At 40.9% G+C, this 23796-nt stretch overlaps 1 protein-coding gene across 6 annotated transcripts in view; it reads right to left on the bottom strand.

Moving 5' to 3' along the window:
- The window catches only part of USP28 (ubiquitin specific peptidase 28), a 67839-nt gene that overhangs the window by 2077 nt on the left and 41966 nt on the right, over positions 1–23796 (bottom strand). For 4 of the 6 annotated variants that reach the window (XM_055304771.1, XM_055304770.1, XM_055304769.1 and 1 more), the window contains 16 exons: positions 23033–23181; positions 21105–21232; positions 18133–18228; positions 14371–14550; positions 12612–12832; positions 11253–11323; positions 9677–9905; positions 7268–7462; positions 6514–6653; positions 6169–6354; positions 4804–4899; positions 3918–4096; positions 3720–3798; positions 2625–2704; positions 1946–2069; positions 268–463 (listed from right to left, as the gene is read on the bottom strand). In XM_055304771.1, the coding sequence (XP_055160746.1) occupies positions 268–463; positions 1946–2069; positions 2625–2704; positions 3720–3798; positions 3918–4096; positions 4804–4899; positions 6169–6354; positions 6514–6653; positions 7268–7462; positions 9677–9905; positions 11253–11323; positions 12612–12832; positions 14371–14550; positions 18133–18228; positions 21105–21232; positions 23033–23181 (2349 nt within the window). The remainder of the gene's footprint in view (positions 1–267; positions 464–1945; positions 2070–2624; positions 2705–3719; positions 3799–3917; positions 4097–4803; positions 4900–6168; positions 6355–6513; positions 6654–7267; positions 7463–9676; positions 9906–11252; positions 11324–12611; positions 12833–14370; positions 14551–18132; positions 18229–21104; positions 21233–23032; positions 23182–23796) is intronic. The other 2 variants (XM_055304773.1, XM_055304772.1) reach the window with 1 other exon arrangement.

Consider the following 23796-nt stretch of genomic DNA (forward strand, 5'->3'; position numbering starts at 1 on the left):
GAAGGGTAATTTTTTTGAACAGGGCTTGTAGCCAGGCTGTTTGCAGAAGTGCTTTAGTGGCCACAGAGGAGGTAAGGGAAGCTAACAGGGACAAAGGTCTAGGATCCTATCCCTTGTTTCACTAGAACAGATCCACTTTTAACTCACTTATAGGCTTCAATAATCCTTTAAAAAGGTTTGATAACCAGGGCTGTAGAGTGAGAACACTGTCATTTCTAAAACTGTGAAGAGCCTCAGAAGTTATTGCAAGTGCCAACAACAACATACCAGCAATATCTTGCCCAAGGTAAGAGCACCAATGGTTTCTCATGATCTCAATGGCATGTAGGTCATCCTTGGAGATGTCATTATTAATGATAAGGTGAATGCAGGGAATGATCAACTCATTCATCACGTTAATGCCCTCTGTTACAGAGTGGTCATCGTTTGTTTCAAAGAGAGAAGCTGCTTTGGCATTCAGCTCCTACAGGTAAAAGGCAGATTGGGGGGAAAAAAACAGTCTGAAACAGATAAATACCTATTTCAGAAGAGCCTAAACAAGTGGTTCCCAAAATTTACTGCATGTTGCCTGGGAATCTTTACAAACTACTGGTGCCCCACCCCCGAGCATACTGATTTGATTGGTATGCAGGTGACTGGGGCACTAGGGTTTTATTTAAAAGCTCCCAAGGTGATTCTAATGCAGCAAGGACTGTGATCCATTTACCTAAACTTGCAAGTCAAGGTCTTGCCTATCATTGTTTCTACTAAATTGCTCATTCAATGGCTCTCAATCTCCACTGAGCATCAGAATCATCTGTAGAAGATACGCTGATGCCTAGGCCTCTCTCCAGAGCCTCTGGTTTGACAGTCTGGGGAGGAGTCACCACAGGGTGAAAGCTCCCTAAATGACTCTAACACACACTGGGGGTTGTGAGCCTGTGATGCGAAGACCCTCAATCACTATTACCACCGACTGATGGAAGATGAGCAGGACCTTCAAAATGTAATCTGTACTTGGTGATTTAAAGCATAATAAAATTCAGACATCACAGCTACAAGTCCTCTTTTTCAGCTCCAAAACGCCCTGCCACATCCTCTAACTGAAGCAGAAATCAAGGTATAAATCAGAAAATGAAGCTCTTGAGATGAATATGTGTCATGACTTAATCTCTTCCATTTGGTGTTAACAAGGCAGCAACAGCAATGTTGGCTGGACTCTTCTCAGGAAGAGCAATCGTGAGGGATGTCAGGGAGGACAAATCGAGGCTCCCAATGTGGGGAGAAGCTTGCCTTTTGTGGTTCTCTGAAGGACAAGTACCTGTCCAAACCCTTGGAGAGGCAGAGGGCACACAGGTCTGCCATTCTCCAAGAGGCCAAATGCCAAAGAGGCCAGGCTAGACATTCAGTGCTGTAGGACCGTGAGATTAACAGAACAGCAGGACCAAGTCTTATGGTTTATACCTTTTTTTAAAAAAACTGGAGTCTCTTAGGGGTTGCTAAAATTCCCATCTACTAGCTTAGCAGGTAGCATTGCACAGAACGTAGAAAAAACACTGCATTCCTTCAACATGTATCTGTTGCATGCTTACGATATGCCAGGCACAGAGAAAACAGCGAAATAAGAAAAGGGTCTGTGCGTGAATTCACGATCCAGCAGAGAAGCAATGTGATGATAAATACCATAATGCAGTTGTACATAGAGGGCACAGAGAAAGGGGTAACTGATTCTTTTTTTTTTGGGGGGGTGGTAACTGATTCTTGTCCTAAGAAGGGGCTGAAGAAGAAGGATATTCATTTAAGTAACTTAAAATAATCTGTTTCAATTTACAGCTGCTCTCAAGAGTTTAGAGAAATCTAAAACCAATAGAAGATTAGTTTTTAAGTTGTATTTCTTTGTGGCTTCAAGGAACAGAGATGAGGACAAAATAATAAAGATCGTTAAGGCTTAATGAGCAGTACACACCAGAAGGCATTTTCTTCGGTACAGAGCGATGACCGATTCCTTCACCCCGCGGCGGGGCCCCTTTGTCAGCAGAGCAGCATTGCTCTGGTAGGCATAGACCAGGTAGGACAGTGCCTCTTGGTACCTTAAAGAATGGTAGATCATCAATAGCTGAGTCCTCCTTTCTCCAAAACCTAGGGCTTCGACCCCTCTGTCCCCCAGTGCAAACATTTACATGGCTGCAGTTACAGCCAAGTCCTCAGGACAGAAGCAGTGCGGTGCCCTGGGAAAAGCCAGAGGCCCAGAGACTGCAGTCACTCTCAGCTCTTCTGCAAACTGGTCAAGAAACCCAAAGTGAACCATGAAACTTCCCTGGGCTTCCTGGATTCTAAACCAAAGGAGGGGACTGTGTGATTACTAAGGTCCATTCCAACTCTAAAATTCATTTTCTGAGTTCATCTTCATTTACCACAAAGAAAATCTGGCCATTACGTTATCCTCACCAACATATCTACCACTGCCTGAAGGATGGCCTACCATGTGTGTTCAGTAAAACAGCAGGCAAGGCAGGGGGGCCCTGGTGCGTGGGGCAGGGGAGGGGATGCGCGGCCACGGTTCTTGGTATTCCCAGGTGGGCATTTGTGTGGGTAGTTAAGAGGGCCGTGACCAATAATCCAAAAGACATAAAAGGCCCACATACTTTCCTTTCTGGTAGAGCTCCAGGCCTGTTAGGAGATACACAGACACTTTCCGAAACAAACTATAATCTTCATGCCACTTCTGAAAAGGAATGAATGCCATTAGCGATTATGGTCACCATAAACATCACTACCCTTCCCACCATGGTAAGTCTGACACTGCGTACAAGTGCTTATCCAGCACATATGGCCAGGCACAAAAATCACAAACACAAGAGCTTTCTGATCATGACATAGTCACCATTTACAATAAAGTCCACTGTTGACCTTAATTTTCAGTGACCTGTTACTTCTTCTGAGGGACAGAAATATTTATTTCATATGAGCTTTAGAATGTATTATCTTAATTTCCAACATCCCCATCAAGGTCCTGCAGCTCTGGTTTAAACAGATGCCTGTCGGGCAGCCCCGGTGGCTCAGCGGTTTGGCGCCGCCTGCAGCCTGGGGTGTGATCCTGGTGACCCGGGATCGAGTCCCACATCGGGCTCCCTGCGTGAAGCCTGCTTCTCCCTCTGCCTGTGTCTCTGCCTCTCTCTCTCTGTGTGTCTATGAATAAATAAACAAAATCTTAAAAAAAAAAAAATAAACAGATGCCTGTCGAGTTCTGACAAAATTGTGCACCTTCAGGAACCACCAAAGGACAAGGCCATTCCAATTACACAGAATGACACTCAGCTCAGCAGGTGTCAGAGGCACACTGGGTGTCACAAAGCACTGTTTCACTTCTAACACAATGCTTTTGGGGAAATTTGTATTTATATATGCATTTTAATGAACGGAAATTTCATTTCAAATATAGAAATATAAAAAGAAAAAAAAAAGAAATATAAAAAGCCACACAATGATTTTAAAACAAACCAAAACCAGGAATCAAGGCTAAAGTAGGTATTAAAAGGAAACGAAATGTTAATTTATTCTAACAGAAAAATGGAACAAAGAAACAGGTTATTCTGAGGGTCAGAAAAGATCATTTATCTATTCTCACCCACTTGTACTTTTTGGGGGTTGGGTGGGGGCAAGTCAGTTTGCAATAACACAAAATTGTTAGCTTGGCCTTAAGAAGTAATATTTTGTTTTATAGACTTAAAAGATTTCACCTTGTACTCTTCCATATTCATGTCATCTGGACCAATCTCCTTCAGTTTAGCTTGAGCCACCTTCATGATGCTGATCGATCTGTGTGGGACAAGGGTCAGAAAACTGTGAGGTGCAGGGCACAGCTTTCCCAAAGTCAGAGGAGGTCACGGGGCCCAACCCAGAAGCATTGGGCAATGCACCTGAGCGCTGCATCTCACCTTTCATCATAGCTAAGATTTTTATCTGCAAACTGTTCCAAGAGGGTCCGTTCTACAACTCTCTTGGGTGCCTCATTTTGGAAAAAGTAGACCAGCACATGCTGGAGCCGAGGGTCGCTGTGAGAAGTGGGCGTCTCTTTGGCAAGCTGGTAGAGCCTGGAGTATTCTTCATGGAATGCCTATTAAGGACAAAACTGGTAGTCAGAACAGGGTGCGCTGTGGGGTTCTGCTCACAGAACCTGATGCCTATGGGCTAGAGAGATTCTTGTAACTCCAAGGAGACTTTTGAGAAATTCATATTGGGGAATTACAGAGGCAACCATGGAATCTGTACGTTGTTTGCATTTCATAAGGGCGAGAACTCCTGTGGCACCAAAGATGTACTGCATTCATGAGAAATTCATTTTTCTCATAAGGTTTTAAGAAAATCAAATATTTAGTACTAACTAGCTCAGGCTAACCTTGGGTTCCAAGGACCTGAACTTTTTAAAATGCACATAAATGCAATTTATTCAAGTACCTTAAATTTTATTCAGGTACCTTAAAAAAATGGCCTACTTTCTTGTTTTATGGCTCCCAAACCATAAAAGCAATGCCTCACTCCCAGCTTTATTAACAGATATCTATCTCCTAAGGACAACAGCAAGCCCCCCAGGCCAGGCCTAACATAGTTGGGCATAGCTCACGAATGCTACGCTAGCACTGAGGGGAGGCACTGTCGGTATCATGGAAGGGCTGTCTTGTCCATTAGTGTGACTGGAAATGGAGTTTTAGGTGTTACTTGAAGGAAAAACATTCTTCATCCCATTTTTTACCATCTAATAGAATTATGGTCTTGTTACTATGATACCGGTGGTATAAAGATTAGATTTTTAAAAAGAGATACCTTAATAAGCCCTGCTTCAGACCCATCTCGGTCAAAGGTCTGACGGGCTTTAGCTATGGCCAGGATGACCCCTTGCATGGCGGGGCTCAGCATCACCTACCACAAGAGGGCACAAAACACAGAGAGAAAAAGAAGAGAAGAGAAGTTCAAAAGAAGACTGAATGGAAGAAAGGCGAGTAGGCTGCTGAAGGGAAGAGAGGCAGTGTGCCCACCGGCAGCAACTGCTAGTGGTCCAGATTTGTGCACCTGCCCCCATGCACACCCACGGCCCCGACCCTGTACCCTGTGGTGAAAGCTGGCCCAGGAAGAGCTGTTCCTATATACTCTAATTTAGCAGATAAATAAAGAGGGACATCTGAGAGCATCTACAGACGGCACTGCGAAAAAATCAAGCTAAATGATAGCTCTCCCAGGGGAAGTGTCCACAATGAGAATTCCAGTGGAGTTCTGTAATTTGGCTGTGTATCCCAGTACACAAATATTTTATTAGAGTTCTACTAAAATAATCAGTACGCTTAAAACAGTCTGGAAATTAGGTGATATACAAATATGACTTTATAGGGATCCCTGGGTGGCGCAGCGGTTTGGCGCCTGCCTTTGGCCCAGGGCGCGATCCTGGAGACCCGGGATCGAATCCCATATCGGGCTCCCGGTGCATGGAGCCTGCTTCTCCCTCTGCCTGTGTCTCTGCCTCTCTCTCTCTCTCTGTGACTATCATAAATAAATAAATTTAAAAAAAAAAGAGAAAAAAAAAACAAATATGACTTTATAAAACCAAAACTTTTCAATGATTTGGGAAAAAAAAATATCCCACAGGAATAAAAAGAACCCCAAGGGATAGGATTCATAACTGTTACATGCAGTGCCAACTGAAAAGGACCAACCGCAAGGAGCTTGGGATCCCACAGCTTCTCCCAAAAGCTTCGGAATCAAAAAAACTTCAATTCACATTTGTTTTGCTCACTAGACAACTGAAAATTTTATATTTGGAGGGAAAACAATAAACTAATATTTCCAAAGACAAAGGCTCCTAATTTAAAAGGCCTTTTTTTTTTTTTTCTCAAAATACCAAAAAAGTAACTGAGTGCTACCCTTCCGAGCCATCTAGACTCTGAGGTGCCTCCATCAGTATATGCCTGGGGAGATATACACCAGGCGCAGCATTCAGTGGGAATGAGGCTATCTTTTACAAAACAGCATATAAGGTCAAAACCAAATGGGCCCTCTTTTCGTTGCATGTTTCAATTATAACTATTTGTTCCAATATTAACTATCGCCAAACATCTTAGACAAGTATATCACAGTCACAGGGGAAGGAACAGAAGACTGGAGACAGACAGCTGAATCCTGCACTCATCTGTGTACCTCCTCATCATATCCATCTGCATCAGATCTAACCAGAATCCTTCCCACACTGGGAATCTCGACTTCAGAGGCCTCAGAATTAGGCTGGGCGGCAGACTCTGCGTCCTTCGCCTTTGGGGGCTGCTCTGATTGCTCTGCAAGGTTTGTTTCCGGGGGCGGGGGCTTCTCGGGTTCAGCTTCCTGAAGCTGTGGCAGCAGGATGGAGAGAAAGAGTAAGGACAAAACAGGAGAAAGAAAGAGGGACTGGTTAAATACAGCAGAGACACAGTAATAGAAATGTGAGAAAGTGGCGGTCATGGCTGTGAGCCCACCCCTCCTGAGTATGGGCTTCTGCATCACTGTCACCTCGCTCAGCGCTGCTTCCACGCCGCTCCTCTCGTAGGCACGTGCGGTATTGGCAATGGCCTGCGCCGTCTGCTCCTTCACGATCACTGCGTGCTCGGATGCCAAGCAGCGGACCCCGTGAGAAGAGGCTGCTGAAGGCTCTGGTAATGAATGGTACAAAGGGATTAGCATCTGATGGTGAGTGACGTCTAGAACACTCTGTGTAAAAGGGCAAGCAAGACAGACAGAGGTTCATCTACAACCCTTTTAGCAAACATTTAAAGTAGAATCTGCAAATCTCCCCTAGAACCTAGTGACTCAAAGAAATGTCTACTTCAGAAAGAACCCACTGATGGTTTCGGAAAATTGAATGTGCTCCCAACTTTGTCATATTGCTTTACGTTAATGAAGGCTTCCAACAAATGGCCTTCCGTTAGGAAGACTGCCTCTGGGGAATAGGTTTCATAGAGTCTGCTTAGTAATCCTACATAGCTTCTCCGGCAACCTGGGAAACCATGAAAACCGAACAGATGAGAAGTACAGGGAGCTGGTCTTTCTGCTCTTACTTCTGCTCATCGCAAAGGACACCCTCAAGCCACAAGTTATTCTGTCAAGTTGTGCAACACCAGCAACGCTTCGTGCAACATCAGCTACACTTGGGACTATACATAGTGCAGACCGTGGAAGCCCTCAGTCAATGGAAGCGCCAGAGCTGGCTGACGGGGAGCATGGTGAACACCGCCAGATCATGGAAACACAGGCCCTCCCCAGTTACCTGGGGACGGAGAGAAATCCTGTGATGCTGAGCTGGTGGAGGAGTCCATTTGTGGGATTTTGCAAGACTGCTCTTCTTCCCACTCTTCGACTTCCTGCTCAAACCTCCAGTTATCTTCCTGAATGTAATGCTTCAGCTCAACAGACAGGGCATCCACTTCTCCTAACATCTGATCTGGTTCACTTGGGGCTGCCTCTGAGATGAGAACAAAAACAGAGTTAAAATGCAGCGCCATCCAGCCGAAGGTCACAAGGAATTAGAAGGTCCTTTCTAGAAAGAAAACAAAAGAAGACACTTTGTCCTTTTTCTTACTCCACACAAAAAATACATACATACATAATCCATCAGAAGTAATGACAGTATAAAGCCAACTGTCATAGCACACTAGTAACAGGGCCTGGCAGATTAGTAGGTAGGCATGCAGGGGTATCTGTTGAATGAATGAATGAATGAATGGATGGATGGATGAGTGATAGAAAGCAGGGATTTGGAATAGAGGCCAAATCACTGGCAAAATAGCAAGAACAGACCCAACATTTAGAAATCCAGAACAACATTAGATCCAGTGGAAATTTCAAGTTGAACAGTTTTATCAGTGTAACCACAACTATTACTGATAAAAATACCCTTCTCAAGATGGTTAGAGATGAATTCCAAGACATCTATACTGCTTCAGGTCCACATTAAGTGGGTGCTATCAGAAAGCAATGTGATACAACAGTTAGATGGTAAATAATACCTGGGGGATAATTTAAGGTTTGGAAGAAAAATGGCAAGAATAACAAGAACATATGAAATCTCATTTTTTTTTTTTTTTAAGATTTTACTTTTGTTATCTCTACATGGGGCTCGAACTCATGACCTGGAGATCAAGAGTCGCACATTCTTCTGACTGAGCCAGCCAGGAACCCCAAAATTTCATTTCTAATCCTGTGACCAAATCAAAACAAGAAGCTTACAGTAGAACAACACATCCACTCCCAGGTTGCCTTTAATTCGTCTTTTCATTAAGTAAATGACAGTTTCCATTTATCAGTTTCTATAGTATAAAAATGAACCATATATGTAATAACAAGGCTCCTATACACTACCAACAATAGTCCAGTCATTTGTACAACTCCCACAAGCAGCTGTCCCTGCTCTGGTGCTGCAGAGATGCAATTATGAAGAGCAGTTACTGCTAAGTGATCATTCTGTCTCTCCCCTGTCCCTGGCCACACCAGATCAGAAAGACAGTGCACCGCCTGAACAAAATGCCTCCTGTGTTTTCTTACTTACTCAACCCAGTACAGTCTGAATATGAAACGGAAAAGTCTTCCATGATCTTAGATGCAAAATGCTGCTCACAAGACTTCTCCCAGAAAACGTAAAAGGAAGAGAGAATAATGTAAATGGAAGAAAGCACAGAATTTATTTTATTTAAGATTTTACTTATTTATTTGAAAGAGAAAGAGAGATAGCTAGAGAGAGCATAAGGGGAGGGCAAGAGGGAGAAGCAGACTCCCCACTGAGCAGGAAACCAGACTCAGGGTTGGATCCCAGGACCCTGGGATCACGACCTGAGCCAAAGGCAGACATTTAACCAACTGAGCTCCCTAGGCACCCCTCACACCACAGAATTTAGAGTCAGAACTGGATCTGAATCTTGGGCCTGCCATTTGTTCACTGGCTGTGAGTCTGGAGGAGAAGGGTAACTCAGCTGGAACACATTGGCAAGAAGAATTCCTAGCCTGTTATGAGAGAAATAAAGTTTGAAAGCACATAGTAAGTAGTAAAGTTCCAATATAAATGATAATGATTGCTCTCACAATTATAGTATTATGAGAAGTATAAAATTGTTCAGGCAAAGCCACTAAAATTTAGCTATTCTCAAAGGGTCCAAAAACATGTGCACAAGGATGTCCCTAAAAAATTAAAAAACAAAAACAAACTAGAGACAATATAATGGTATGTCAATGGAGGCTGGCTTAAAAAATTATATATGGAATTATGGATGGAATTATGATGCAGTTGTTAAAAAGAGTGAGTTGGTTCTATTTATAAAAATACAGAGGTTAAAAAAATATAGAGATTACCTAATATATATGAGTGATGAAAAAGATGCAGAGTAGAATGAAAAAATGTCCCATTTGGGGGAAAAATCGGGTGGGGACATATATTGATAAAATCTTACTTCCTGAATACTCCGTAAGAAACCTAAGAACAAATACATGCCAGGCTCCAGGATAGAAATAGGAAAGCAAACTTATTTTTTCTTAATTCTCTTTTATACTGTTGTTTGTAAAATGCATTATTATTTTATAATAAATTGTAGTTAAAAAACTTTTTTTTTTTTAAACCACAAGACTGTTCCCTTCTGTGAGCAGTAGAGATTTTCCCCATCTCTGGCTTCCACTACACTATGTTTACCTGCGTTGAAGTGTGGTAGCTTGTCGTTAATGTACATCAGACAGTAAGCACTAACATTTCTCAGGCCCCCATAAGAATCTCTTTCAAGTTCTTCCCAGGAAGATTCAGTAACAGAGATGTCATTGTACTTGAGCCAGACTTGTCGGGGCTGATTATAAATATAGGCCCAGTAATGTCCAGCATTTGCTTGCCCTTCATGAACGAGAACAGCATGTAAGCGGTAAGGCACCTGCCAAGGAGAAGATATTTTCCTGAGTCAGATTAAGCAAAGTAAATGAGAAATTTTAGGTAATTAAAATTCAAACTTATGGCCAGCTAGCAGACATAAGAAAATTGACTATTTTATACATGTGTTTGAGATAGGGTTAACGGTAAGTACCTTGACGATACAGTATGAACAAAAATACAGTCTTGGAATCTACCAATGTGTTTCAATTCCTGAATCTTTAAAACCACACGTCTGAACGAGACGACCTCTTTGATGACTCTTTAAAGTCTTTAATCGCAGATCTCAAGTCAAAGATAACACAGATATATGCATCCCTCTAATCCCAAATTCAGTTTATTTAAAAATAGAAATCACCTTCACCACTCATGTTGAGAAACATGTGCTGCATTTAGGACCTACAGCAAGTTTAGTGGCTCTCTTGTTCTACACCGATTTTATTTGGTACCGAATTTCACGTTACCATGTTTCATCATGAATCAGTCATATGATCCCTACATTTCACCTGCCGAGTGACTCATCCACCTATCTGGGGTGAGGACCCTTTCAATTCCATACTTGTTTGTTTCAGTGTTTGAAAAGCATTTTTTTGAGATGGAGAAAAACAGCAATGCTATAGGTACTGATGAAAAAAAAAAAATCAGCCAGAGAATCATTCAGTCAGTACCTTCACAGATTTTCCTGGTGGGGAAATTTTTGAAACACAGAAGGGTAAGTGAAGAAAACCCAAGATTTACACAGCACATTCCTGCTGTGCCTCCATGAGACCTGGCAGCTGACAGGGTTCTCCTCCTCCAGCCACGCACAAAGAAGCCACACTGAGCACTCAGGCCCTGACTGCAGCATCTTATCCCCTTTGTGCTCACGATGTTATCCCAAACAAAAATTTATGTGGACAATAAAAATTTCTGCCCTGACCCATTCCCTTCTGGGATTTTCAGGGAAACAAATCTTGAAAGCACGCTGCTAAGCCAAGCATCACCAAGGATGATGATACTTTGGAAAAGGGTGCGGAACCATTCCCTGTCTGGGGTTTTCCCCACCACACAACTTCAATTATCACTTTATGAGAAATTTCTTAACACTTGACAGCAAACCTTTCTACTGTATGAAAAAAATACCATATGGCAGAATCAAAACAAATCTGTTTTAAATGTTACTGTTAGAAGATATAGTCCTTGTTTTGGCCTGAAAAGAAATAGAAAAATACCTATTTCTGTCCCAAGTTTATTCTTCTAACTCAGGGAGGTTCCCAGTCAGTCTCAAAGAAAACTATCAAATTTTCTTTTGGATCTACCATCAGTACACGAGGACATGCCTTAACTACTTTCCCATCAATTTTCATTCTACCTGACGAAGGAGAGGGTCACAATACATCTGCTCAATAGTCCGGGTAGTGCTCGCAATACAATTCTTTAAATCTGTTAAAGAAACAAAAAACAAGAAACATAGTTAAAATGATGTCATTCTATGCCACACAGGGTGCTTCAGCTAAGCAAAGAGCACGGATTCTCTGTGCCTGGGTTCTGACAATTTCAGCTCTACTCTATGAACCACGAAGGAGTACAGGCTTTCAAGGCACCTAGTGCTTTTAGCTTAACATAATTCCATCAATGGTTTAAAAAATTATCTCTTCTACTTGGCACCAGAATTTCTCCCAAAAGAAACCACCTCTATGTAGAAAAAGACCTTAATGGGTCACTCTGGGTATAAAATACATGTCCCTGAGACAGGACGAGAGAGGAGAAGGCAAGGCAAAAGGCAAGGTAAAATATATGTGGTAAGAACTTGGGAGGGGGATCCCTGGGTGGCGCAGCGGTTTAGCGCCTGCCTTTGGCCCAGGGCGCGATCCTGGAGACCCGGGATCGAATCCCACGTCAGGCTCCCAGTGCATGGAGCCTGCTTCTCCCTCTGCTTGTGTCTCTGCCTCTCTCTCTCTCACTGTGTGCCTATCATAAATAAATAAAAATTAAAAAAAAAAAAAACTTGGGAGGAATCTGGGTTTGATGATTTAATTTGATCTGACTGATGTGATTTGATTGATCTGATTATTTTATTTATTTAGCAACATGACAACATGATGAGGCCAAAGGACTTTTAAAACAGAACACTGAATAATTCCATTTTACATTGTGTACATTGCTCAAACATTCTCTGCCTCATTCACCTTCAGTAAAAACATGCTTCATATACACAAGACTCATAAAAAAGGAAAATCTAGGAGCGCTACATTTTTTTTTTTTAAGATTTATTTATTCATGAGAGGCACAGAGAGAGGCAGAGACACAGGCAGAGGGAGAAGTAGGCTCCATGCAGGGAGCCCAATGCAGGACTCGATCCCAGGACCCCAGGATCACGACCTGAGCAGAAGGTAGATGCTCAACCACTGAGCCACTCAGGCGCCCCTAGGAGTGCTAAATTCTAAGTCTGGGTCTAAAGCCTGGGTTCACATAAACTACAGGAATAGAAATCAGCATATGCAGAAAAATCCTGACAGTGATCACAAATGTCTAAGAGTCCCAGGAGTTCCCAGAAATCTGGGGGAGGGTTTCTAGGAGGGATCTTTCCGCAGTTGTATGCTGGAAGCAACTGAAAGTACAAAAGCAGTCCCAATCACCGTGTGCCTGAATTGTGCCTCTCCATCATTTATGCCTAACTTCCAGTGGAAAGGGAAAGATTAGTTGTCCAACAAGTTTTTAGAGAGCCAACCTTGTATATCTTGTTCAATCTCACTCCTCCACCTCTGAAGACAGGTTTTAACAAAGTTTATCTCCTCATCCGTGACAGTTCGAGGAGCTGGCTGTGCAGGCATTTCCATGGAAGACCGGGAAGATGTAAGTGGCTTATTCATTGCAATAGACTCGGGTAGAGAATCTTCAGGAGAAGAAAAGGTACCTTCAACATCCTGAGAAGAGCTTTCCTTACTTGTACTGAAAAAAGAGAAAAATTGTATTTGCATGATAATTTCCAAAATATGCGTTGGCCTCAATTAGTGTGCTTTGTAAAACTAACTGCTACATGGAAAAGTACTGCTATAATTTAATGAATATTTGCTCTATAAAGGCACTAAGACAAACCATTTCTTTATATGCATCACCTCAGTTAATACAACTTGCTTATGAGGCAGATATTGTTACCATCCCTAGTTCACCAATGACAAACCCAAGGTTTAGAGAAGTTAAGCAACTTACTCAAGCTCACTCAGCTAGTAAATTATGGGATTTAAACCCAGATCTGAGTCTATGGTTCATGCTCTCTAACCACTTCTTCTAAGAAGGAACATGAAGGAAGAGTACAAAGACGACTGGACTGGAAGAATCAAGGAATCACAACAGAGTTTCCACGATGCAGATAACTGAATAAAACACACAGAAGCAATAAATATGAAGTATGGGCTTTTTTCACCATGGGTTCTAGTGATGGTATTAGCCAGGACACACACATATCTGATCTGGGCTCATGTGACTTGGTCTCTTGGTTCTTACACAAGTAAGCCCCTCTTGGCTGTCCTCTTCAATTTCTAGCCAGTTCTTTAACTGTTTTGTCTACTCATGAGTAAGTCTTTCCCTGAGGTTGACTTGGTTGAGCATCCTTCTCAGCAGATTTGAGAATGAGAGGTTTTGGAAGATCAGGGGTTGAGAGGCAGCGAGCGTACTGCTGGTTCAAAACAAGGTGACCTTGGTGGGGCATGGACACCATTGCAAGGAGTTCAAGAAGCCTCTGAAATAATCTAACTATCCTGTGGGCAAGACAAGTGAGCACCCTGGTGGGAATCAGAAACATTCCCAACTACATGGAACAAACCCTTCCCTTTAAGACAAGGAACTCATGGCTTTTGCCCTCTTCATGGGGTGAGTGCTTATCAGGTGGGAAGATGGTACACAGTTCAAATAAAACAAAAAGCCCTAATGTGTACTATCTTTTTAAAATTTTATTTTATTTTATTTATTCATGAGAGACACAGAAAGAGGCAGAGACACAGACAGAGGGAGAAGCAGGCTCCACATAGGGAGCCTGACGCGGGACTCAATCTCGGGTCTCCAGGATCAGGCCCTGGGCCGAAGGCAGCGCCAAACCGCTGAGCCACCCGGGCTGCCCACTTTTTTTTAAATCTCTTTTTAAAAAAAGATTTTATTTTTAAGTAATCTCCATACCTTTTTTTGTTGTTAAAAATTTTATTCATTCATTCATGAGAACACAGAGAGGCAGAGACACAAGCAGAGGGAGAAGCAGGCTCTCTGCAAGAGAGCCTGATGTGGCACTCGATCCCTGAACTCTGAGATCACGATCTGAGCCAAAGGCAGATGCTCAACTGCTGAGCCACCCAGGCGTCCCGTAATCTCCATACCTAACATGGGGCTTGAATTTACAACCCTGAGATCAAGAGTCACATGCTCCACCAAATGAGCCAGCCAGGTGCCCCTCCACCCCCCAAATGTGTACTATTTTAAACACTTGTTTTCATTACCTTTCCTTGGATGCCAGGTCAGAAACTGGGCAGTGCACAGAAGAAAGTGGTAACGTCATGTGTGCATCACTTTGACACGTGGGGCTTTCTGAGGCAGGTTTTGTGCTAGCAAATTCAATAACGTATTTCAGCATGTCTGGGAGTGGAAACCGAGCTGGGCCTGAGCCGTACTTCACATACCTAAGAGGCAAAGACAGTGGTGCTCTATTGGCCAAGTGCATCTAGTACTTTGCGGCTTGCTGACAAAAGATCTCTTACTGTGTAGAAAAGACTTATTCCTAAAGGCTGTGCAGTATTTGATGCGTCAGTCTGCAAAGTGAGAATTCTCTAAGTACAAATGTTAAAACTGGGAATGATCTACATGTTTACATCTGGGAGAAAACATTTCAAACGGGCTCCTGCTTGAAGCCGTGTCTGCTACGCTTTCTCTTGATGTTGCATCACATCCAGGCTCTGGGCATAATAAAAGTAAATTCTTTGTCTTAAAGGAAAACAGATATATTAGCAGTACTCATATCTGAAAATAATGTTGGTGAACTGGTACCCAAGGCTTTATAACCAAGGCTCCCCTTAAGGCTCCTACTTGGAAATTAGAAACTAGGAACAATGAAAAAAAGCTGGAAATGTAAAGGTGTTAATAAAGATCAGAGTTTAAGAAAACTGGCAAATCTTTCTTCTGCAGGGTCCTCAGTACCCTCTTATTCATGCATTCAACAGCATAGGCCAGCCATAAATTATTGACTGTTTCTTTGGGATTAAATAAATAATAAATATTTTTAACATGTAACCAAAATAATTAACAAATTATTTTAATGCTATCCAATATTCTGGCATTACCAGGACGAGTGAGACTCAAACAAAATATGTACTTTGATGAACTCTGTAATGACAGCAATTAAATAGTACTGGGTGACTGGCTGGTACAGGTAAACACTATCATTATAGAGTTCCATTAGAGAGGGAGAGGGAGGCACTGCATATTTTTCTTCCCCATATAAAGTGAAAGAAACAGGTATAGGACTGGGAAGAAAGAAAGTTGTGTCCATATCAAAAAGGACATTATGAAATGAAAATACCAGTGGGAAATAAAAGAATATTATTCAAAGTCAACCACATGGTTAGAGGGTAGGGAGCAAAGAAGACATTTCATCCTCACTAATTTGAAGGGGAAGTAAAAGTAAGCAGCTGCCTGCTGTGGAGGGTTGCGGCTTTTACTGAAAAGGACATCAAATATGTAACTAAGAAAACTGTACTACTCCTTAGATGTATTTTCTTGTCTTTATTTCAGCTACTACTGGCTTATTGAACTCTACTTACCCTTCAAGATCTAGTTTCTTCATCTCCCAGCTCTGAACTTCTAAAGACAGGACCTGAACCTTGTGTATCTATACCACAGACATGGTTAATAGGTCTTCAGAAACACAGTGTTTGTGGAAAGCAATTACTTTACACATGACTGGCTTGGACCAAAGGAAAACATTTTCTTACTAGAAATGCAGCACAGATGTAATAGGTGATAGGATTTTAAGCCATCATTTTACACTGTAACTCTTCCCAAGTTTGCTGTATTTTAATATGATACTTATACAAAACTTCAGGAAAAATATTTCTCTAAGAAACTTATCTTCAATTTCCTGACATAATCATTGTTCTGTTCTACTGAATGAATTCCTTTAAACCCACTACTTCATACAATGCAGCATCTGTATTCAGTTAGTAGAATCAGAGCAAAAGTTTCAAAAAAGGTGTTTACACTATATGCATGACATCTTATTTTTCACATTACATCAAGGTATCTTACAGAAGAAATGGTGAACTTTTTGCTTAATGATGAAAGTAATGCAACACACCTGGTATGAAAAGGCAAATACAAAAGAGTGTAAAATAAATCATAAAAGTCACCCACTCCCATCTCAATTCTACTTCCTACTGGCATCCACTAACAGTTTCTGTATATTTTCCCAGGAGCAAGTCACTCTTAGAGACAAGTGATTTTTTTTTTTAATTACCCAAATAAAATTATCTGAGATTTTATTTATTATTTTTTTTAAGATTTTATTTATTTATTCATGACAGACACACAGAGAGAGAGGCAGAGACACAGGCAGAGGGCAGAGGGAGAAGCAGGCTCCATGCAGGGAGCCCGACGTGGGATTCGATCCTGAGTCTCCAGGATCACACCCCGGGCTGAAGGCGGCCCTAAACTACTGGGCCACCAGGGCTGCCCCTAAAGGTATCTGAGATTTTAACATTTCTTTTTTTTTTAAATTTTTATTTATTTATGATAGTCACACAGAATGAGAGAGAGAGGCAGAGACATAGGCAGAGGGAGAAGCAGGCTCCATGCACCGGGAGCCTGACGTGGGATTCGATCCCGGGTCTCCAGGATCGCGCCCTGGGCCAAAGGCAGGCGCTAAACCGCTGCGCCACCCAGGGATCCCGGTATCTGAGATTTTAAAAGTCATATTATTTATTTATTTTAAAGATTCTACTTTATTTTTTTAGCAATCTCTATCCTCAACATGGGACTTGAAACTACAACCCTGAGATCAAGAGTCACATGCTTTACTGACAGAGCTAGTCAGGTGTCCTTAAAAGTCATTTTTTTTCCTGAAATAACATCATAGTACAGAAAATGCTCCTATACTTACTTTAAAATCGAAGTAAGTCAGAATGCCCTGCTGGTTACTGGTAAGTTGAGTTTTTGTATGTTATAATGCATCAGGTATATTTGGTGCTATAAAAACAATTATAATCTTATAAAGCATCACTAAAACCTTAAAAGTAAAATATAGCTGCAAATCAAGTCCTGTAAATCACTTAGAGGATGGTATTTGAGGATTCAATCCTCAGCTTAAGTCTATATAAGACAATGAGAGAACTCATCACCGAACACCTTGGATAAGTTCTCCCTAAGAGAGGATGCTGGAGATGGGGACTTACGGGTGCAGAGTCTACCTTGGGCTGGTATGGAAAGTGTTGCCTCTTAGGGAAGTAAGTGACCTAGCAATGGAGTGAGTAGAACTGGGGTGGTGGTGACAGCAAAACTGTGGGGTAGCTAAAGGAGGAAAAAAACACCATTGACATTATATGGGATTTCCTTCTAAATGCCAAATCAATGGGATAGATAGATAGAAAGAAATTACATTGACTCCTCTTCCTTAGGAAGTCATGGGGTGATTCCAAAGAAATAATCAGTGGCAAACAAATCAACAAAAAAGGGGGAGATTTCCCTCCATGAGAGAGAAGACTTTGTGCCAGAACTGTTAGCCCTTGGAATCACTTAGCACCTGCTCCAGGTAGAACAGCACTTTCTGTTTGTGTTTTTATCTCTTCCAGATCCTTAAGAAAACATTTTCCCAAGACAGAGGGCCTGAAGTATGGTGACAGTTACCTCTCTTGTGTTTGTGAGGAAGATGACGAGGGAAATAGAAAAAGTAAAGGGCTATGAACTCAGAAGCTGAGCTCCCATCGTGTATGTCAGGGACTGACTCCGTGCCTCTGCATCCCACCAGTCCTTGGGACTACTATTCACCTATGGATACTACAGCTCGTCTTATAAGTGGCTTCATGCTTAGAGAATAAGTTTTCTTAGCTATTTTGTGTATATAAAATTGTGTGTATATGTGTAATGTGTGTATAAAAACACACTCATTAATACTTAAAAAACTCTAAACCAATTTTTAAATTTAAGCAAATTATCCAATTTTAACGCTCTACTCTCTCCTTCACATTTCTAAGCACAAAGATGTCACGACTTACCTTTCCAGTTTTTGCTGCAGAACTTTTATTTCCTCCTTCAACTTTCGAATACACTCTCTCTTACTTCGAATAAGCTCTTTGCTCTTGTACATGTACCTAAGCAAATGATAACACCACAAACACAATTTATATTTAAAAGCATTAATGGCACACGGTGCCAGCAAATCAGAGATACAAGGGAACTTCTTCAAACAGACAAAGAGCATCTATGAAAATGTATAGCTAAGATCATACTTAATGGTAAAAGATTGAAAGCTTTCCCCCTAAGACCAGGAACAATGCAAGGATGTCCACTCTTATCTCTTCTACTGTTTTACTGGAGGCATGGCCAGTGTGAGGAAGGAAGGAAGAAAAGAAAGGAGAAGGGGAGGGAGAGGAGAGAGGAGAGAGGGAGAGGGAGAGGGGGAGAGAGAGAGAGAGAGAGAGAGAGAGAGGGAGGGAGGGAGGATGAGACAGGGAGGGAAGGAGGAAAAGGGAAGGCATACAAATAGCAAAGGAAAAAGTAAAACTGCCTTTCATTGCAGATGACATAATCATTTACACAGAAAGTACCAAAGAATTTACAAAAATGCATCAGAACTAGTAAGGGAGTTTAGTAAAGTCAAAAGATATAAAGTCAATTAAAAAAGAAGGGGGGTGGAAATCTAAAGCTGGATTTTTTAGAAACCATTGTAACATCAAAAGCATGAATTATTTTAGTATAAACTTACTTAGATGTATGTTAAGACCTGTACACTAAAAATTAAGAAACACTGTTGAGAGAAATTAACGATTTAAATAAATGGAGCTATACCATGTTCATGGATTAAAGAACTCAAAATAATTAAGACATCAGTTTCCTCAAATTCATCTATACATTCAACATAATGCCAATCAAAATCCCACTGGTGAAAAAAAAAATCCCACTAGTGGGCACCTGAGTGGCTCAGTGGTTGAGCATCTGCCTTTGGCTCAGGTTGTGATCCCAGGGTCCCGTCATTGGGCTCCCCATTGGGAGCCTCCTTTTCCCCCTGCCTATGTCTCTGCCTCTCTTTCTGTGTCTCTCATCAATCAATAAATAAAATCTTTAAAAAAAAAATCCCACTAGTTACTAGGGAGTAACTGACAAGCTAACTCTAATACTTACCTAGAAATGCAAAGGACTAAAGTAGCCAAAACAATTTTGAAAGAAAAAAAAGGGGGGGGGGCAAAGTTGGAGGATTTACATGATCTGATGCCAAAATTTACAGTAAAGTCACAGTAATCAAGACAATGGGTCACTGGTCTAAGATTAGACACAACAGATAAAACAGACTCTAGAAATAGACCCACAACTACATGCTCAATTCATTTCTGACAAAAGTACCAAGGTAATTCAATGGGGGAAAGGATAACTGGACATCCACATGCTTCCTTTCCTTGCCCTCCAAAAAACAAAAGCCCTTCTCTCATATTATATATAAAAATAAACTCTAAATGGGTCATAGACATGAATATAATAGTTAAAACTAAGTCATTTCTAGGGGAAAAAAAAGAAGAAAATCTTTGTGACCTTGGGTTGGCAAAGATCTCTTAGAACACAAAAACACAAACTGTAAAAGAGAAACTGATAAATTAGACTTCATAAAAACTAAAAACTCCTGGTCTCCTAAAGACAGTGGTAAAAAAATGGAAGAGACAGCATAGGCAGGGATTATGTGGATCTGTCTCCAAAATCTGTAAAAGAACCCACTCTTACAACTCAGTATGAACACAACCCACTCAATTAAAGAATGGACAAAACATCTGAAAAGATGCTTCACCAAAGAAAATATACAAACAACTGTTAATTAAGCATGCAAAAAGAAACTCGGCAACTCAGCATTGTTAGTTATCAGGGAAATGTATGTCAAGAGAAAAATAAGATATTCCTAACAAACCCACTACAATGGCTAAAATTTAAAAGCCTGACAATTCCAATTATGGGCAGATCTGGAACAAACAGAACTCTCACACACTGTCAGTGGGAATGCAAAATCATACAGTTTTAGAAAACAGCTTTGAAATTTTTTATACAATTAAACATGCACTTTTCATACAACCTAGCAATCTCACTCCTAGGTGTTTTACCCAGAAGTACTAAAAACCACACCAACACTTTGGGGGTGAATGTTCATAGTAGCTTTCTTCATAAACTAAAACTGGATACATCCAAAATGTCTATCAACAACTGGTGAATGGAAAAAATATTGGAATACTACTACAGTGGGATACTACTCAATATGGATGAATCCCAAAAACATTATTCTCAATGTAAGAAGATACACTGCTGTGTAAGAAGATATAGCCACAACAGGGTGTATTCTGAATAGTAACGTCACTATTGTGACATTCTAGAAATGGCAAAACTATAGAGCCAGAAAACAAGTGGTTGCTAGAGCCTAGGGGTGAAAAGAGATTGACTGCAAGGAGCATGAGGAAACTTTCTGGGGGAAGGAAATGTGCTATATCCAACTGCCTTGGTGGTTATTTGACTATATACATTTGTCAAAACTCATTGGTTCTACACCTAAACAATGATAATATTGCTTTGTGTATAAACTATACGTCAATAAACCGGACTTTAAAAAGAATAAAAATGTACAATATAAGTCTAAGTAGTTGTGTTTTGTTTTGGTTTTTTTTTCCCCTAGGAATACAAATAGCATTGAGATTAGAAAGAAATACACTGTGGCTACTCCACATACTGTTCTTCGCCCTAGAAGGAACAGGGCTTTCATCTGAAGCCTACCTACTCAAGTTGTGGTCCCGAGATCAAATGTATCATTTGCGCATCACCTCAAGAGCCTCTCAGAAATAGCAACAACTCTTGGGCCCCAACCTAGATCCAATGAATCCAGTGACTCTATATTTGCGATTATCAAGACCTCTAGATGATTCCTATGCACAATACACTAGTAAATGCTCCCCCTTCTTCTTCTGTAATACATTAAGAAGACAATAACAGAACTCACCTGTCCATATAAATGATCTGAGGAAACTCCAGCTTATTGTGAATTTTCTCTGGCTGACCAAGGGACTGATTGAACTCGAATCTTGAGAGTTCAAAGGTCAACACTGGAGGTAGCTTTGTGAACCAACGCTGTGTCAGAAGCAGAAATATAAAAGAAGTTATTTTTAGGAAATAGCAAAAGCCACATTTAAAACATCCCTCATCAAACTTTCTTCTTCTCATATAGAATTTATATTCAAATCAAATTCACCCTACAGGTTTATTTATCCCAAATATTAAAATGACCACTTAGAATCATGCCCTCTTAGAAAATGTGGTTAAACATTCCTCAAGACTTCAAATTTATGAGCCAGTCAACAACATTTTACTCAACTATCATCCTCGGAAATAAGTGCCCTTAAATAGGTGAAATTGCACCAAGAATCTACACCACTTACTCACTAAGTCATCAGTATTCAAAAGAGGGTCAAAGCCTAGAAGATATCAGCTAGCCTAACCGAAGAATCAGAAAGTAGGACCTTAGCAGCATATATATACCTAAGGAGTCAATTATCTCCACGAATCAGCTCAGAGAATATGTTGAGTATATATGTGTGAACATATATACTATTTACAGTCTATTAACCATAATTTGAATCCCCTTTATTTCTAAAACAAGAAACTTGAAATAGCCTCATGATTATGAGTGCTCAAGTTTCTGAGAAAATCTTTGATTTTTAAGACTTTACAATATCTCAGGAGGGACCTGGTCAAATCAACCCAGGGTGTGATTTTGAGCTTCAAGAAAAGAAAGCACTGACTTATAAAAAAATATCTCAACTGCTCCTGACCACAGATATGGAAGAGCTAAACCAGGAGAGGCATTTCTGTTCAATTCACCTGTATGCCAGCAGTCTGCAAGAACAGCTTTGAGACACTCACTCTACCAAAGGTTTAAACAGCTAAGTTCCCTTCTCTTGTTGGCATGAGGTGAATCCAGACAGCCTGTCTGACTACCTCGGGGTAAATCTACATAAGCATAATGATTTTCTTTCTTTCTTTCTTTTTTTAAAATAGCATTCCCTTTCTTGAATAAAGGTCTCCAGGTCTAAGGAGCTGGTGAACATCCCTTCTCTTTTGTAAGAGCATGCCTCAGCTGTGTCCAGGCAGGACTGACATTATGCCCCCCAAGCAGGTGTTAGGGGAAGCAGTAGCTCTCTCCTAGTGCTCGCGCTGCCCTGAACTCATGCCCTCGACAACGCTCACATCAATCAGGAAAAGCTCTGCTTTCTCCTATAGTAATGACTGAGTCAGACTCCCATAAGCCCACAGTTTTATTTCAAAATATATGAAAGGAGATCAAGCCAAGCTGTATGCTATTATCCACAGTTATGCTCCAAATTCACTCATCCCTAACCCAACTGGAATTCTCAGGCATTAGTTTCTCTTGCTCTCCCCCTCTAACTTTCCCCTTTTCTTTCCAACCCACAAAAATAAATGAATATTAAATTTGAAAAATTTTTAAAGCAAAGGCAGAATTTACTATGAAGAACAGTAAATATTATAATAGGGAAAATATTCTAAATGGCATACCATAGGAGTTAATCACTGTACTTTTACCCTCCGAAAATATGGAGGCAGTGGGTTCTCCCTACTGGTACAGGTAGGCTTCAACAGAAAAAGAGAAACTTGATCATACTTAAAACATCAGAAGCAGCATACAACCTTTATATGATTAACTCAAATTCATACTTTCAGTAAAGAATTTATTTACTAAACACTCAGGCTGACTAATAAATATCAACTCACAAGAGACTTCAGGCTAGTTCGACATCTGGTAAGCGTACAGTTATTTAATATCTGATGGGAAGACAGTTTGCCAAAAAGCCTCAGCCCTACTTAACTGGCTCTGTCACTGGCACAGCAAATAAAAAAAAATATTCAACTTACCTCTTGTCCATACGTCACCGAATGATCGGAAGGAAGCAGCTCAATGTCACCCTCCACCATGGCCCCTTCCAAACATTCGTCTAAGTTGCGATAACCATTTACCTGAAGGGGATACTGGCCGAAGGTCTCATTGTTACAAAAGGGCTTTCCTAGGCAAAGAAACAGATTGCTTTTTAAAAGACCTCACTAGTATTATCTAAAGACTTTTTTTCTGGCACCACACAGACAGTATCTTCCTAATTTAGCAACTCGCTGAGAAGCTTTAGAAGTGTCCTTCAGCCTGTATGGCAACTTCCAATGAATGGTGGGTCTAGGCATTGACCATAAATAACTGCTACTGTCATAAAGGAAAGACCAGCAGACATTACGTGCCTCCTGATCAAAGACTACCCCACCTCTTGCGAATTAGTCTTGCCAAGGAAAGCCTTACCTGAATCTGGTCAAACTCTAGATCCAACTACCAATTTATAAAAAGAGAGGTAGAGAGGAACGTGTTAAACTATATCATAGATGTGCAAGCGGCGAAATTTCAGACTGTGGGGAATCTCAGAGAACAATCTGGTTTCTTAAGAAATCCATTTCAAGGGAGAAAGAGACTGGGGGCATAGCGCAGAGATTTTGATAAGAGACTTAAAAGACCAAGATTTTGATGAGACTTAAAAATCAACTAAATATAAATGATCCACATTTGGATCCTGAATAAAATAAATTGTAAAAAATAACACATCACACCCCCCCGCCCCGTATATAAAATTATAAAACAA

Source organism: Nyctereutes procyonoides, unplaced genomic scaffold (assembly GCF_905146905.1).
Source record: "Nyctereutes procyonoides isolate TBG_1078 unplaced genomic scaffold, NYPRO_anot_genome, whole genome shotgun sequence".
Lineage (NCBI taxonomy): Eukaryota > Metazoa > Chordata > Mammalia > Carnivora > Canidae > Nyctereutes > Nyctereutes procyonoides.